Below are 18,573 nucleotides of genomic sequence, written 5' to 3'. Positions count from 1 at the left end.
ATTCAATAATAGTTTTTCAATTTCCCTGAAGTTCAAGAGTGAGTATATTCATTTCAGTTACAATGTCTGTGGGAAAGGCTAAATCACATAACCAGCTATGATCACTAAGTTCTACATATTTTTCAAAAACTGTTTTATCTCTGGAAGAAGTTTTAAAAAGTATTGCAGGGCTTTTCCTTTACTAAGCCATCTAATTTCAGAACGTAACATTACAGTCCATACTTAGCACCAAGTTCATCGGTCAGTTTTTTTTTTTTTTTCTTTCTTTTAAATAATCTGCACTGAAGTGGTCTGGCATGAATAGAACTGAAAATTTTTAGAACAACTCTCATTATGTGATCACAATGCAGGACTTTTGCACATAATACCTGTTGATGTATGATATAGTAGTAATGAAAAAAATTTGGAAACTCAGCATCATTTTTCCAAAGTGATGAAGCCAACAACAGAACCAATCATGGCAGGCATGCCATCTTTTGTTATGATTGCAAGTTTTTAAAGAGGAATATTAATTTCCTATAATATGATTTTTAATAACTTGGTATATGTCATATCCATGTGTATGCCCTTTAATGGCAAAATTGACAGTATATCGTTGAAAATAATCCTTATAAATATATTGATTTGCGCTACATTACGGATATCTGTTGATTCATCACACTGTAAACTTAGAAAAACATCTTTTATTTGTTCTCCGATATTCACAAACATTGCTTCTATTCTACGAGTTACTGAATTTCTGGAAATTGAACTTTCTGGATAGCTAACATAATTTTCTTGTTATTTTTAAATTCTTAAAATAATACCTCTGATGCAGTAAGCATTGATTCTTTACTTATGTTACCATCCTGTAAAGGTTTTTTATACATTGCAAGTATATGTGCAATCTTAAACATAGTAATAGTAGCAGCTTTTGATGTATTTACTGGCTGGTAAACGAAGATTGTTGGTCAATTAATATTGTTTTCATATATTTCAAGTTACATTTTCTTAAATTGTTGTTAGGAGAATATTCAGTATGATAGTTTGAAGTACTCAAGCTACTTTAGAAAGTTCCAAACAGACTGCGATCAGTAAATGAAATTCCTTATGGAAGGGGTTAGTGAAGAATCCTGAGCATTGAAAATATAGTCATGTTTTCTAAAAGAATGTCAACAGCTAAGACACATGCTTGAGATTAGTGAAAGCAAGGGAAAACAAGATACATATTACATTCTTCATATTGGAGTACATAGAGAAGAAGAAAAAGTTGACTCGCATAAAAGTAGTATTTAATGGGGATTTTTACAAATGGCAATGTAATACAAGAAGACTTATTCTCAATTATGGAGAGATTTAAAAAATATTAAACTCAATAAAACACAAATGTCACTAAATGGTAAGTGTTATCCTTTATATCTCGTATCTATAATTGTAGATGATCCCCATCTACAATTATAGCAGAGATATCCATGCAGAAATTATGTTATTAAAACTGAATTAGAATGCTATTCTGCCAGAAAAGGAGGTTAAAGAATGGAAAGAATTTTCCATTACCCTGCAGTTAAATAATAACACTGAAGTCAATAGATATATTATGCTTCCAGATACAATCAAGACAGTTACATGGTTTCTCTGAAACCTCCAAAACCACATCAGCATCAAATATTGCATCAAGATGAGAGGAGAAAAGAGAAGAGCGCATAGTAAATCTCATGTTTCCCCCAGAAGAAGATTAAAATCCTAAGACTTTAGCTCTGCACAGCAGTTCTCCTATTTAAATTAATGCATTGAGAGTATCATCGAAATTGATGCTTTCCATTATTTACCTTTGGAGTGATTCCATGATTATGTTGTTTATGGGTTAAAAAAGAGCCTCATCTGCTCAAGATGCTTGTTGCAAACCGGATATCAGAAATACACAATCTTACTGAAATTGAACAGTGGTATTACACTGCTTCTGAAAAAACCCATATGAACACAGTCGCAAGTTCTTGGTAGATGACTGGAGACAGGTTCCGCCACACAAATTCTAGACATTCTCATATAACGGTGCTTGAACTTTGAGCTGCCACTCCATGACATACCAAACATGCTCTATTGGATTAAAATCTGGCAAGTTAGGTGGTCAGGACATTGACTGGAATTTATACTTATGTTCCTTGAACCACTCCAACACAATTCGAGCCTTGTAACATGGGGTATTGTCCTGCTGGAAGATTATATTTAGAGTTGGGAAGACAGAGTAAGGTGTAACTGATCTGCAGTTATGCTCAAATACTCTGCGGGTTTCATGGTCTGTTCTACCACAACTAAGGGTCTGAGAGCCACCTGTGAGAACTTTCCTCAAAGCATAATACCGCCACCTCAGCCTATGCATGACCTGCTGTATGGGGGCTGTTCTCCTGGAAGACGGTGTACCTTCATACGATCATTGATGTGATGAATGAAAAATCATGATTCATCCAAACAGGCAACTGTTTTTCACTTATTTATGGTCCAGTCTAGAAGTTCTCAGGCCTACCGTAGGCATAGTTGACAATGACACTTGGTCAACAGAGGCAGACGAGTGATACGTCTGGTACGCAGTCCCATATCCAACAGCGTCTGATTAACTGTATATTCCAAAACACTTGCACTTGGACCTGCATTCTACTGGGCTATCAGCTGAGCCACTGCTTGACACTGATTCTGCAATACAAGCAGTTCCGCCACACAAATTCTAGACATTCTCATATAACGGTGCTTGAACTTTGAGCTGCCACTCCATGACATACCAAACATGCTCTATTGGATTAAAATCTGGCAAGTTAGGTGGTCAGGACATTGACTGGAATTTATACTTATGTTCCTTGAACCACTCCAACACAATTCGAGCCTTGTAACATGGGGTATTGTCCTGCTGGAAGATTATATTTAGAGTTGGGAAGACAGAGTCCTTTTGCTTTGACAACAGATGGACATCCAAGACTTTGGCATCTGCTGATGGTTTCACCTTCATTTATCCCCTTTGCATTAATACTAACAATGGCAGCTTGTGAACAGTCATTCAGTTTCACAGATACCCATTCTGAGTCTTCAGGCCATTACAGGCCTGAAGACTCAGCCTCTATCAAACACACTTAAATTAGCAGCCTTTTCCATCACTAGTAAATGTAAATGCAAGAGTAATTCCTTATCTTCTCCAGCAGCAGTTAAATACCATTTCCACTTAATCATATGCCCTCCACATCATTCAGACAAGTTCATTGAAAAATGTAGGGATGGTCATAATGTTTTTTCTCATCAGTATATAAAAAGTCTGAACTTTTCATAGTTACATAGCTGACAACCTTGAAGGATGAGATTCTGCGAGTTTTTGAACTGCTGCTTAATGCCATTTCAAAAGCAGTTGAAACTGAGTTTACTTAATAATGCGTGATTCAGGTGACTGAACTATTTACAATATGAATATGATGTAAAATATATTAATATTTAATTAGATATTTTAAATTTTATGCTTTTTTGGCTAATTTCATTTTGTAGGTTTTTTACCCTCTTATACTATATACTAAGAACCTGAGTAGGAAAGGCAGCTTTTATTTATCAAAGTACTTTTAAGTATGATGGAAATAAACTTAATAGTCATGTGCCATACACTGATGCAAAGCAAAACTAAACACAAATATTAATATTGATTAAGCATTGGTTGAATTTCATAAGAAGTCCTACAAATACCTACAGTAGATCAAGAAAATTCAAATTAAATAAATTTGAAAAAGAAAAATTATGCTGAAAATCACTGGTTCTGGTAAAACTGAATTTGTACAATTTCATTTATTGGTGGGAAACATTTTCCTCAATAAGTTGAAAATAAAAAAACATTTTCCTAAATAAGCCGAAAATAGGAAAAGCTGAAAATAAAAAAACAAGAGATGTGAGTTGTGATAAAAAAACTTATAGCCTCCTTTTATAAAAAACTGGGAAAGTTGGCAACTATATATCTATGCTTACTATAATTGAGATCAGCTGCATGTGTATAATAAATAGCTCTGATAAGAAGAAAGATATTACCTTCAGTTAAAGGTGAAGTTACTACTGCAGTAGGAGAAACGGCTTTTTCTAGTAACTCTTTAGTTCGAACGGCGGGTACTGGAGGAGAATTACTTCTTTTTTTCTCTTCCTAACAATTTATATGCATATTATAAAAAGGAAACTCAAAAGTACACATAGACATGCACACACACATAAAATTAATATGTTACTTGAAAAAATAAAATGTATATATGACTGAATAAATTTTATGCATATTTAGATATAACTATATGAAGATGAAGATTATATTGATGTAAATCATAAAGATAATTGAAATGAATTCTTTCATTAAAATAATGTTTTAGGAGTGTACTATTAATATTTTAAAATCGATTATAAAACAATAGTCTTAGTTTTATTTGATAACTAACTCTACTTAGAAAAATGTTCTTCAAATTTAAAAAAAAAAAAAGAAAAAGAAAAGGAAAGAAACTGGGAAATAGACCTTTTGAATAAGAAATTTTACAAATTTAATTAATTTAATTTTTTATATAAACATGCATAAAAATTAATTTAGACATTAAACAAAAGAAAATATTTTCATATTAGTAACTTAATCATCTAGCAGACTTGCAGCTAAATCCTTTGCCCAACATTTTCCTTTAAATGACCTACAACCATAACTAAATTTGTACAATTCCATGTGACGTTCAGCCAACAATAATGGATTTCGTACTCAGTTATTAAATATGCGATGTTATGTTGCCACATGTTTACCTATTTTTTAGCATTTGCCTATATAAGCTCCACCCGAATTTTGCCTGCCTTTTTTTGTGAAAAAAGTGTGACTTGTACACACAAGAAAACAGTAACTTAGACTACTGGGTTGTTTAGTGGAAGACTACTGGGTTGTTTAGTGGAAGTGTAATGATACATAAATGCATGAAAAGAATATACTAGATGGAAACATTCTACATTAAAATTAAATCATAATAAGAGCCTCCTTATTTAGTAGCCACATTCTTGCATATCATAAAATAATGCGCCAGCGTGAAGAAAAATGAAGGCATTCATATGAACCTACTGTGACAAAGGATCTATATATTATTCTCCAAACACTTTTGTCTCTTCATGTGCAAATCATTTTAAAGCCATTTAAAGTATACACATGAGCCAAGAAGAGATAGAACAGTATAATTTTATTATACACTCATGTCCAAAATTATGTTTACATGCATAAATTCACGGATTTCTCAGAGACTATGACTTATAATTTAATGAATTTTCGTGGAATCATACACAACATGATGACACATAAATGCAAAAGAAAAAATTGAAGATCACCTCATATAATATAAAATTGTAGCATTAAACAATAAAAATGGTAATAAAGTGTGACAAAGAGAGTTAAGAAAAAAAGGAATGATTCAGAAAAAGAATTAAGTCTTACGAATTTAATATGGAATATGATCTCCCCTGACTTGTACACACATATCACAACGTGTTTTAAAGCTGGAAATAACGTTGTTAACCACAGTTTGGGGAATTAATCTCCACTTTTCCAGCAATGCAGTCTTCAGAGCATTTACATCTCTAGGAGGAGGATGTATACGTGCAATTGCTCTTCCAAGGTAGTCCCATAAGTTCTCTATCGGGTTAAGGTCAGGAGAGTTTGGTGGCCGAGGTATTCGCTTAATGTCTTCACTTTCAAGGAATTCATCAACGAGGTTTTCTCGATGTGGACGGGCATTATCATCCATAAATAAAAAGTCAGGTCCATATGCACCCCTGAAAAGTCTTACATAAGGATCTAAGACCTCATCTCGATATATCTGGCCTGTCACAGATCCACTGCTGAACACGTGTAGGGGCGTACGTCCATCGATCATTATTCCACCCCATACCATGACACCTCCACTACCGAAACGGTCATGTTCCACAACGTTCGAGGGATCATTTCGTGTTCCTGACTCCCTCCAGATGTAAACACGTTTAGAATCACCAGTTAAATTAAACCACGACTCATGAGTAAAGAGAACATGGGACCATTGATGTTCAGTCCAGTTTTGATGTTCTTTACACCAATTAAAGCGATCCCTCTTTTTCTGTGAAGACAGTAAAACACATACCCTTGGCTTTCTGGCATACAGGCCTTTTTCATCAAGCCTTCTGTATATTGTTTGCCATGATGCAAGAGTTCCAGTGACGGCTGCAAGCTCTGAATTTAACTGGCGAGCAATAGTCTTTCTGTTACGACGGGCAGTTAATGCCAGATACCGATCTTCAGAAGAAGTTGTCATTCGTTTCTGACCTTGTCCAGGCCTTCTTACAACACTTCATCATTTTGAAACTGTTTCCATAGCTTAGAGACTGTCTGTCTTGAAATATTCAAACATGTGGCTGTTTCCATGATTGACTGCCCTGCTTTTAAACGGCCGATAATTTGCCACTATACAGATTCTTCCAAATGATACTTCGAAGCCATAACAAACCGCTTTGAGTCCCTACACACTGAAATCAAACGCTATGTTGCAGAAATTCACTCAAATATTTAGTTTGCGCAAAGCGCTTGATTCACCCTAGGATGACGTAACGCCTAGATTTGCATATCACAAACCGTTTGATTACTTTTGATTGGATAATGCTAATTAGGCTTGGTTTTCACACATTCCCTGCAAATACGGATCACATTGATTCGATATTTCATTGAATATCATCATTTTTGGGTATGTAAAGATAATTTTGGACATGAGTAAAATGAGTTGATTTTTAGTTCATTAGAAAAAAATTCATGAAAATAAATATAAAATTGGATCATCAGTAGCAATAATGAAAACATTTCTCATTTTGAAGGCTGCTGCAAGAATGCCTTTTCAAAATAAATAAATAAATAAAATTTTAAAATAAATAAATAAAAAATTTGCTGCTGCAAAAAATAAAATAATTGACTAATAAACATGAGATCAAACTCAATTTTTGCATTTTATGCAATTAACTGGTTACCAAATTTTTTGCAAGTTAAATTCTAAAACTTTATTACATTTGATAGCAATTGCAATTTCATTCATACAAAAATTCAAAAACATTATAGAGCTCTGAAAAATTATCAATTCATATAAATATGCAAATATATATAAGATAGCTCTAACATTTTAAGTAGCTGATGCTTTTAGCAATCATACCTTTCCATAAAAACATATTTTGCAAATAGATTTAAAAAAGTAACTATGAGAAAAGAATAATAAACTCAACTGACTTCTATTTTTTTAAAGAATGCCAAAAAAATTATAAAATTCACATTTCATTTTTAACTCTAAAAAAAAAAAAAAAAATTCTCATTTCTTGTTCCTGTGGGATTCTCAAGGAACTGATATCTCTTTAGAAACAATGAACATTTGATCTACACCATTTTTGCACTTCATAAATGTTGATTTCTACTAATTTGTTAGGCCCTCAGATTTTACCAAAAGTTCTATTTAGAATGCTATGAACAAAATTTCTCACAGGTGATTGTTCAACAATTACTTTTTTGTCGACCATAATCATATCATTTTCACACCATGCTTTAAACAGCCTGACCTTATCATGTTCATTAATAAACACTTTTTTGATGGTAGGAATCCTATAACTGTGGAAAGAATGTAACATTTACTATTTTATACCCCAAATAAAGCAGGCAGGTCCCAAATTTTAATAATTTTTTAATAAGCAGTAACAATTAATTTACATCCTTCTTCATAAAAGCAATACATAGCTTATAGAGAATCCATGAAGGTTACATCAGTGAAAGTGCAGATGTTATAAGTGTGTTTTTACCATATGCTTATGCATAATTGGTACTAAACTGCACTGTTTGGCTACACCTTCATGGTCAACAAGATAATACTCAAGTACCTTTACTTTTATAATACATAAATCAATCCCCCCTTTTTTTCACCAAGCATTACTTAGATTCTGTATTATATGTGCAGGGTTATTGGATTATAAAAAAAAAAAAATTATCAAGGCTATCTACCTAAAGAAACCTAAGGCCTTTTAAACCTTTTCAAGGAAACTTGATCATATTCATTTTAAATACGGGAAAAAATCCCGAAAACTCCCATACAGCCAGGCCATTCACTCAAATTTTAACCAGGGTCGAACTACCAGTGTTCAGAAATCTTACTGCTAAGCTGCTGGAGATTATTATTATTTTTTTTACAACAAAAATTACTATTTATTAAGAAGGAGCCACCAGCGGCCAAGCGAAAAAGTCGCTGAACACTGGTAGTTTGGTCCGGGATTTGAATCTTCGCGAATGGGCTGGCTGCATGTGTGTTTTCGTGGTTTTCCCCATGTGTAACATCAAGAATCCTTCTATACAGAATTTTCATATTAAATACAAGAATCATCACACAGAAAAGGTACAGCCTATAAATTATGTTAAGTGCATAAACTATAAAACAAAAATTACACCCATGGACACCATAGAAGCACAATTGCTGATATTTTATACTGTTTTATTCTCATTTATTACAAGTTTTATTCACATTAATTCTTTCACATTCCATTTTCCATGACAGAGTTGTTCTGATTTTCTAAACTGCCATTTTTTATGTTAAGCTGCTTTTCTTTTCTTTTTATGTATTTTTTAATCTTATGTCTTCCTGCCATTAGAAATAATAATAAGAAGCATTTATATTAATGCATATTCTGATATTTTAATAAAAGTATTTTATATGTTTGATATTAACACACAGTCAAAATGCAACAGAAATTTTTAAATAATTTTAACGACTTATCGAAATAATTTATTAAAAGCCTACTAGTAAACACTTACATTTACTATCTCTTTTCTTGATTCTTTTGGTTCTGAAAATTTTTTCTTACGCATTTCAGCATCTTTTCTTTGAAATTCTTCCAACATTTGAAGCCTTTCTTGCTGACGACGAAACTATCAAAATAAGAAATTTTTAAGACTAAAACATATCTATATATTTAGACAAGATGAATCTAAGAACCATTACAAACCTATGAAAATATAAAATAGATAGATGGTAACTTTTTAATAATACCTATGGATTTCAAAATAAAATCAGAGTAATTTGAACGTAATTTTAACACAGAAATATAACTACATAAAAGAATTATCATACGAAACCAATTGCAATTTGAAAAAAGAGAGGGAAAAATATGAAAAAAGGCATTATATAAAAGAAATAAAATCAGATGGGATGATGGCAAAGCCACCACAGTTTTGTATATATTTTTGCAACACTTGACAATTAAAAACTGTTGCCCATTTTCTACTAATTTTCTACTTAGTGGGGGGGGGGAGGATTTAAATTTTTAAGAAGTTCATGCATATTAAGTGTTGCTTATTTTGTATCACATTAAATTTCACAAAAAGGTTCGAGATTTCAAACGCTGCATTTATAATCATGATTATTATCCCCCATCTTATTCTGTTTGAGTAGTCCTATAGACATTATAAAACTTACTTCTTCTTCTATTTTGTTATTTTTCTTCATTTCCTTTTCATATTCTCTCAGCATACGTAGTCTGTCCTCCTCAATTTTCTGAGCTATCTTTTCTTCAAGCTCACGTGCACGTTGTTTTTCCAAAGCTTCTAATCTCTTCTTTTCTTCTATCTTAGAAATATATATTAGGAAATTAAAAATTTATATATTTAATATTCATTCAATAATATAAATATTTTTGTCATTAAATCAAGGATAATAAATAGATATTCAAAATATGACTATCTTATTTATTCTCCCATATGTGCTTAAATTATAAAAATTAAATTTTCTAATTTAAGCATATATGGGAGGAAGGAAATTTTAAACACACATAATTCATAAATAGCAATGATGAATGCAGTACATTAAGTGGTGTTTTCAAAATCACAGTTAATTGTTTAAATAAATGCTAAATAATGTTACTAGAGGGAGAAAAAAGCACAGATTGTTATAGTAAATTCACAAAACAAGAAATTATGCTATCTATAAAATAAAAAATGAAGTACACAAAAAACTAAAGAGTTCAAACAATTTACATTGAAAGATATGTTTACTAAAACAAATACTGAGTTTTTTAAAATTATTATTATTATTTTATTTTTTATTTTCTTAGGATCATAAATGATTTACTATTACATATTTTTTTTAGTTTTAGAATTTCTGCTTGTCATCTTACTAGATTTATATTGATAACCTAAAAGTGGGAAATTTCTAAAATCTGGTACCAAATTTTGTACTTTATTTCCTTTGTGTGCTTACTCCTATGGATGTCTTAAAGTTACTGAAAAATATGTGCTAAAATATCGGTAATATTGTAGTATGTGATCTACCACTTTTAGTTAAGTACTTATTTTTTAGATGATGCCAGTAAAATTTGTTATTTCAATCATTTCTTTCATTGCCATCTACAGGTATCGTTAGTACAATCTACAGAACTGAAAGGAGACCGTACTAATACTCAAACAACTGAACTGTGCTGGGGGATTTTGAAACTAAAAATTTCCTACAGCATGTAGCGTACTAGACAGCAAATGCTTCAATATTATCTTGCAGAAGCATGTTGGAGATCCATTAATAAAGTGATTACTATTTTTGGGGCATGCTAAGTGACATTCATAATGTATATGGCAGAACAACTCGTAAAAAGAGTACTTCTAAAGGCTACTTCTGCTTTTGTTTTGTAAAACTGGAAGGAATTTAATGGAATTAAAATTCAAGAGGTTATTAAATTTCTTAATGGAATCATTTTCACTTGCATATTTTAAAATTATTTACATTCAATTTCATATTTAAAAAAAATCTGATGTTTACACCACATGACTTCCTTGTACGGAATATCAAATTATATGCATTTTTTCTTGCATTTCATTTAAACTTATTAGATTGAATTAAACATACTTCGGCGACACCGCATAAACCACAATAGAATTAATGCATTCTTTAAAATTCACTTTGTTTACCATAGCGACACTCTGGCGCTAGGTTCACTTAACGGTATTATATTTCGTTCATATTGTAACTCAGAATGTACAAAATTTATATAATTTAAAGAATTATCTAATTGTTGCCACATGTTCTATTCAAATACTATAATAAAGCTAGAACGATGAATAAAAGAAATTAGGCAAACAAAACAAAAAAGAAACAGTTTTTCACAGACAATTGAGTATTTCTCATTCAATTAATTCAGTTTTCACTTCGCGACAAGGCAAAAATACATAAAAACTCAAAATATCTGTATTAAAAATTACGAAATAAATCTTAAACGCTTATTTCCTCAAAAAAATTCCAGAAAGGATTAAGCATGATTTAAATAATAAATGAAGGCATTATCTTTGTTGTTGCGAAGCTAAGTTTCTCTAGATTGGTAACAAATCCGCTATCCTGCTGTTTCATATGTAAACAAGAGCAATGGCCGCCATCAAAAAAATTATTAGGCTTAGCGGCACTTAAAAACAATTTTAAAACTGTTGATAATTCTAAAAATATTGCATACAGATTTACTAAAGGCATAAAAACCTTAACCGGAAGATAAGAACAACATAATTCAATCATTTTTAAAGCAAAAAATGTACAATTTACAAACATATAAGAGTAAAGAAACTGAGATCACTGAGCCGGGTAATAGAGTAGATATATACATATATAAATATATTTATATACCTTTGGTGCGGTCGATTGCAACCAAAATATGAGGTGCACATCTACATGTTATAGCAGTCCTATATACAAAATTTCAACGTTCTCAGGCTACTCGTTTTTGAGTTATGCGAGATACGTACGTACATACGTTCGTACAGATACCACAAAAAATTATCTTCAGAATTCATTTTAAAGCTGTTTTATAATTTTTTTGGAGGAAAAGAGTGTTTTATTCTGTCCTTACATATAGATATCACAGAAATACATTGTTAAATTGCATTTGAAAGAGGTCAAAATGGGATATTTTCGTTGAAATATGCTGCCTGAAACTTTTCGCAATTACAATACTTCCTTTTTACTTCGTACAAGGAAGTAAATAGTGTTTTAGTGGCACCATCTAATAAATAAAATTTGTTGTTATGAAGATGTTGAAAAGTTACAAATGTGATCAAAAAACAGATATGCAGTCATTGCACTATGTAGCTCAAATTAAGAATGTATTTCTCAAGAATTAAAAAAAAAAAAAAATCTTAAATTGGACACTTCTTCTGCAAGTGCTCTTTTCATCCACTTATCGTCAATATCTTAATTATTATAAATATATATATTTTTTCATTTATTTGCTTTCCTGTAATAGGTTACAAGTTTTAACTTTTACACCGTTCTTAATAATTTCATTCCTAAAAATGTTAGTTACTGATATTTCATTTGATAACTAGATCACCATGTTTGGTCTAGAAAACTGTGTGGTTGGTCATGAGTAAGTGAGCAAAATTCAGTGGCGAATCCTGCATGAGACTTATGACATGCATAGCATTTTGTTTCACATTATGTTCAAATTATAGTTCTTTGAACTAGGGAGGTTGCAGCTAATTGCAGAATTCGTCTAAGATTTTATTTAATACTGAAATAGAAGAACAAGTCTTTTGTCTTTAATCTGTTTCGTTGAATTACTTTAAAAATGTTGTTATCCTACATCCGCACGTTCAATTTTAAAACCATATAAAATATGCTGTAAAGTCTGCTACTGAAGTTAATATTAGCTCTCTCTCGCTTATTATTAACAGATTTTAGACTTTACTTAATACAGTAGTAAATTCTCAATTATTGTGGTTAAATAATTTCTTAGGTTATAGCATATACATAAAGTCAAATCAAATGGAATACAATTTATTGTGTATTATTTCAAACACTAAAATAATAATACTGTCTATAAGAAAGGAAAATTTTGTTCAATTTATTTTCAAATATTAAATAGGAGAATGTGTATTTCTAAGAAGAAATATCACACATCCATAGGAGTAAGCACAAAAAGGAAATAAAGTACAAAATTTGGTCCCAGATTTCAGATTTTAGAAATTTCCCACTTTTAGGTTATCAGTTTAGATCTAGTAAGATGACAAGCAGAAATTCTAAAACTAAAAAATATGCAATAGTAAATCATTTATGATCTTAAGAAAATAAAAAATAAAATAATAATAACAATTTTTAATAAAACTCGGTATTTGTTTTAGTAAACATATCTTTCAATGTAAATTGTTTGAACTCTTTAGTTTTTTGTGTACTTCATTTTTTATTTCATAGATAGCATAATTTCTTGTTTTGTGAATTAACTATAACATTCTCTTGTGATTTAAGTACTGAAATCTACTGGGAAGGCTTTAATAGAGAAATACTTCATAAATGCACATAAAATGAAAATCCGAAATACACCCACTTGTTTACGCAATTCTTCTCTGTAAAAAGCTCTTCTGTCTTTTGATGCCTGATTGTCAAATGATGGAAAAGATAGAATACTTGCAGAGCCCTGAGATGCACTGTTGAAACCTCTGGCAGCTTAAAAATATTTTAAACGTGTTAAGAATTAAAATATTTTATTCTACATTAACACATTTTATATTGATCTCTTATAAAGTACATAATTTAATGACATATACTAACAATATGTTTCAACTTAAAGACTAATTTCTCTGCAGACAAATTTCGATGGAACTTAAAATGTGCTTGTCAAAAATTGGCAATAAAATTGCTCTAAAATAAAACAAGGTAGAGATAAAATATACCTAGAGCGTACTGGAAGGAAAATGCATAGCATATGCACAAGTTTTTGGATGCTATGTATCATGTTTAATCAGATCCAAAACAAAATCGTAATGCCAGCCCACATATCTGTTTATAAAAATACATGCAGCAGAAATAATAAAAATGCAAAATAAAATGTTACTAGATGTACTAATTATGTGAAAGATCTATGAAAGCCTAATTATTTAATACCACCAAGACAGTAACTCGCAGCAGGTTGGAAGAAGCTCTTTTCCAAAATTCAGTCTTATCTACTAATAAAAGAAAGTATTCATCTGTCTGCATATGTGCATCTCATAATACAGAGGCAAAAACTCAGATGTATGAAATTTTGCCAATGAATTCTTTAGAGGTTATTCATGTGAATTTTAAGAACACTTTTTCAACATATAATTCAAATTTTTTGCACATTTCCTCACTTTGAAGTAAATATTGTTGAAATAAAATCTTTGCATCAGTGGACAGCATTATATATATATATTATTACAAAACAATTCTTTTGAAAACAAAACACAAACTTGTCTAGTATTTTCATGTATTAAGCTGCAGAAAAATTATCATTAAAGACATAAAGTAAGAAATTTAGAACTAATATTTCACAAAGACCAGAAATTGAAATTCATAATTAATAAATTTCAAATAAATATATAAATGCAACAAAAAATCTACAGCAGGTCTGAGAGAGCAAGAAATTAGAAAAGAGGATTTTTTTTTTTAACTTTAGATTGGTAGATTCAAATTATAATAGAAAACTCATGGGTAAGACTGGCTAGAACCGAGGCAGAATACCTCCAAAAATATACTTATAATTTTGGTGAAATAAGTATATGGTGTTTTATATATGTTATTTTAATGAAAATTACATGAAATCAAAAAACAATCAACTAAAAAATGATTTAGCATCCCAGTCATTAGATCATAAGTATTAGTATCATTTATTTTGCACATGAGTGGGAAAATTTCTACCATCTGCTTGTGATTATTGTGTTTCTAATATTCAGCTTTACAGATATTTTATCCACAATCATTTTCTTTCGGTCAAAATGTATCAAATGACTTTTTTCAGTTAAACAAAAGTGATGGGTTTTAAATTTTGCATGATGTGTTTTAATTAAAACTTTTACAATTTGATTTCATTTGTTTTGAGATTATTAAAAAAAAATAGTGTTCAAGAATGAAAACACATTAGTTTTCTGATGTTTTCATTTAAGGGTTTCGTATTAATTAATTTTTGTTGGGGCATTTATTTTATATTTTTTGCCAATAGAGTATATTTACATTTTTTTAATGACCGTGAACTAAATAACTCATTAATTTAAAATTTTATGGTATTAGAAATACAAATTTAAATAACTATTTTTAAATAAAATAAGTAAAGAATAAATATTTTTTCAGAAAAGATTATTAAATTGTAATAGCATTAATCATCACAATTTTGAGTTATTTTTTAAATGTTTGAATTAACGTTAAAAGTTTTATAAGTATTCTGAGAATCAAGTGAATATAAAAAATAAGTGAAATTAATGCAGATAAGTAATATGAAATTATGGGAAATGTATGTTAAAATTTAAGGATGATTGTATGTTAAACATAGAATATGTTGAGGAAGTACTGGTTCCAAAACAGAGGCCTAGTATTACCTCTGTATAATTATTCCTTTTACCAGCCTCATAAAAGATAACATTGAAGGGCTTTCATTTTATGACTGAGTATAATTTTTTTACATGTTATAATTATTTTTATACTTTTTTATTATGGAATGTATTACTGCAGTTTACAAAGGCCGGTTACCTTATGCAAGAAATGGTGATCTTTTCAAACTGCTATAGAACCCCAGAATTACTGGTGCAGAATAAACACATTAGTTAGCTCAAGTGAATATGCTGGAAGTACTATGGCACCTTCCAGTTTGGTACAGTAAGGAATTATAAATGAAAGATAATAACAGTGAAACCATAATTTCTGCAATATTACTGCTCATATATTTTATGAAGTTGAAACATATCATTATGAAAATTACTGTCATAATTTTTTATATGTGTTGCAGTTAATTAAAATACAGTACACTCCTGATTATCCGCAGAATTGGGTGGCGCGGCCGCCACGGATAACCAAAATCGTGGATAATCCGAAAAAGCTAAAAACGGGTATAGCAAAAGAGAAAACAGTATTTCCAACTTTGAAAAATCGTTTTATGTACAATAAAACGTAAAATAAACAGCAGGAAATGTTTAACTAACGCTTATGTATGTTCTCTTCCTTGTTGCATTGACTCCCTGGTCCATGGGTTGGATTAGTGCAGTAACATTTGGGGGGAGAACCTTTGTAAAAATTTGTCCATCAGAAGACTTTAGCACGCTTGTTGCTGTGAGAGAAGGTGCGTTGTCGATCAAAAGCACAGCTTTTTCAGGCAGGGTTTTCGATTTAAGATGTTTACGCACTTGAAGAACAAAGATTTTTTCGAACCATTCTTGGAAAATGTTTCGGTTCATCTATCCTCTTTTTTTTTTTTTTTTTTTTTTTTTTTTTTGTAAGTTAAAGAAATCAACAGGCAAATTTTCTATCCTTGTGCCTTTGAAAAATCTTTTTTTTTTTTTTTTTTTTTTTTTAAACTTTCCCATGACAACAAGTCTAAGTTTATGTCCACCGGTAGCATTACTGCAAGACATGGTAGTGATTCTTTGCTTGCTGCTTTTATGACCTGCCGCTTTACTTTCACTTTCAAATGCTAAAGTGTGAGTGAGAAGACATTTCCACAAAAGTCCCGATTCGTCGGCATTGTAAATTTGTTCAAAAGATAGCTCTTCTTTTAAAACAAATTCTTCAAATTCATGGTGGAAATCGTTGGCTGCTTGTTGGTCACCGCTAAGTTTCTCCCCATGAAGTCCAATTTCTCAAATTCCATATCGCTGCTTAAAACGAGTCAACCAGCCAGAAGACGCATCAAAATTTCCTTTCAGGCTTAACAACTCAAAAAAGGATTTTGCCTTCACCGCAATAATAGGACCATTTACAGGAGTACCCTCTTTTCGAACTTGAGCTAACCACTTTGTCAATGCCGTGTCTAGCTCATCAAAGGTAGAACCCTTCATAGTTTTTCACGTTTTCATTGCAGAAGCACTGTCCGACATTGATGCAAAGTTCACCAGTTTGGCTTTTTGCTTTAGAATGTCACGCACTGTTGTTTCTGCGATTCCATAATCCAATTCCATCTGCTGCCTTGTATTGCTACTTTGGAAATTAATTCTAGTTTTTGTGCAATCGTCAACACAACCTTCTTTCGTTTTCCTGACATTTTAAATCTGTAACAAAAAACACAAAACCAAAAAGCACAAGCACTGAACACAATAAAAGATACAAAATGAACTCCGACCGGTTCGCAAACACTAACAGGCTTAAACTAACAATGGCGAGTGGGAGGAAGTGGACATATCAGTAAGATTAAGACGAGAGAGGGCGGTGGAGCGGGCACTGCAAGGGTGAGTAAGAAATCACTTACTCATCAGAAGGGAAGGTTCCGAAAAGGTTCTAAAAAGGCCTGGGATATTTTTGCCATAAATAAGCACGATGTTAGCAAATTTAACGTTTCACTCAGTTTTGTGAACATTTTTATTTTCTTTGCTTTACGCTTGTAAAAAAAAAAAAAAAAAAAAAAAAAAAAACCCTTTGTGCGGCATGCGCAGATATTGTAATTAATAGTTATGTTAAAATTCTCAAGTCTGTTTCCAAACAATCGAGCCACCTAAGTTTAGATCTTCCTCTTTTTCGGATGCCAAATGATCTGGCCGAAAAGATCTTTTTAGTTACATGATTTTCATCCATTCTACACAGGTGTCCTACCCATTTAATTCTCTGAATCCTTATATATTTTAATATATCTAGTTCTTTAAAAAATTTATAGTTTTTAAAGAATCTTATATTCAAATAATAAAATTTACAATTATTTAATTATTTATATCTTAATTGTATGATTTATATTTCTCTTCATTTGCTACTACTTTAATGCTTTTTCCTTAAAAAGGTTTCTCTGTAGCTAGGCCCTTTTTTCCTTGAAGGGCCCAGAGGAAAGGGGGTACGCATAAGGGAAAAAAAAATATGTAAAAGATAAATTATAATTTAAATCTGCAATAGTCTCTTGATGTTTAATTTTAATTTGCTATATCCTCTCTGTAATATAAAAATAGTAATCTTTGTATGCACTGTATCATTTCAAGACTATTGCATAATGCTGATGATGTACTCAAAACTAAATCTCAAACAGCTAGTAATAGTTTTACAGCAGTATTGATTATCCAATGCATTGAGAACCGAAACTAACTCATTCTGAATTAAGATTTCATCCTGAACACAACCGCAGTTGCTTCACTTCAGTCTAACTGGACTGTGCCTGCTGCTATCTTCTTACTGCAAACTATTAAAAATGTAAATATTTTTAAATAGGCACAAGTAGTGTGCTAAGTTGTTTGTGATCGTGCCATGTTTTTTTACAATAAAAATGAAGATTTAACCTGCTTCAGTTGACAGTTTCCTATTCATTATGGATTTACAATTTTAATTTCTACGGCAGTAAATTTTCTACGTATCTGTGCAATCAATATTTATACAACATAAATGCTTCTAAGTCTCTTGCTTTATTACAACGAGGAAATGCTGTATTTCTCCATCTACATCACCACCTGTTTCCACGCCACCATTGCTTGCTACGTCCTTTTCCTTAGACACAGACACACACACTATGTTTTTGCTTCTTATGCCAAGATAAAAGACAAGTCTAAAAAGGGATGAAATAAATTTTAGAAGATGATGTTTGTAAAATTTTACAAAATTTTTCAGTTCACTTGAAATAACGTGGCCT

General features: G+C 31.1%; 1 protein-coding gene across 4 annotated transcripts in view; it reads right to left on the bottom strand.

Annotated features, from left to right (window-relative positions):
• Positions 1 to 18,573, bottom strand: part of LOC118203409 (uncharacterized) — a 79,648-nt gene that overhangs the window by 21,707 nt on the left and 39,368 nt on the right. For all 4 annotated transcript variants that reach the window (XM_085812713.1, XM_085812712.1, XM_085812714.1 and 1 more), the window contains 4 exons: positions 13,354 to 13,472; positions 9,474 to 9,623; positions 8,813 to 8,926; positions 4,033 to 4,141 (listed from right to left, as the gene is read on the bottom strand). In XM_085812713.1, the coding sequence (XP_085668839.1) occupies positions 4,033 to 4,141; positions 8,813 to 8,926; positions 9,474 to 9,623; positions 13,354 to 13,472 (492 nt within the window). The remainder of the gene's footprint in view (positions 1 to 4,032; positions 4,142 to 8,812; positions 8,927 to 9,473; positions 9,624 to 13,353; positions 13,473 to 18,573) is intronic.

Source organism: Stegodyphus dumicola, chromosome 3 (genome assembly GCF_044657685.1).
Source record: "Stegodyphus dumicola isolate Sdum_Otavi_A_Nest chromosome 3, ASM4465768v1".
Taxonomy (NCBI): domain Eukaryota; kingdom Metazoa; phylum Arthropoda; class Arachnida; order Araneae; family Eresidae; genus Stegodyphus; species Stegodyphus dumicola.
The sequence above is the reverse complement of the archived record's forward strand: the minus strand, read 5'-3'. Positions and strand labels throughout refer to the sequence as shown.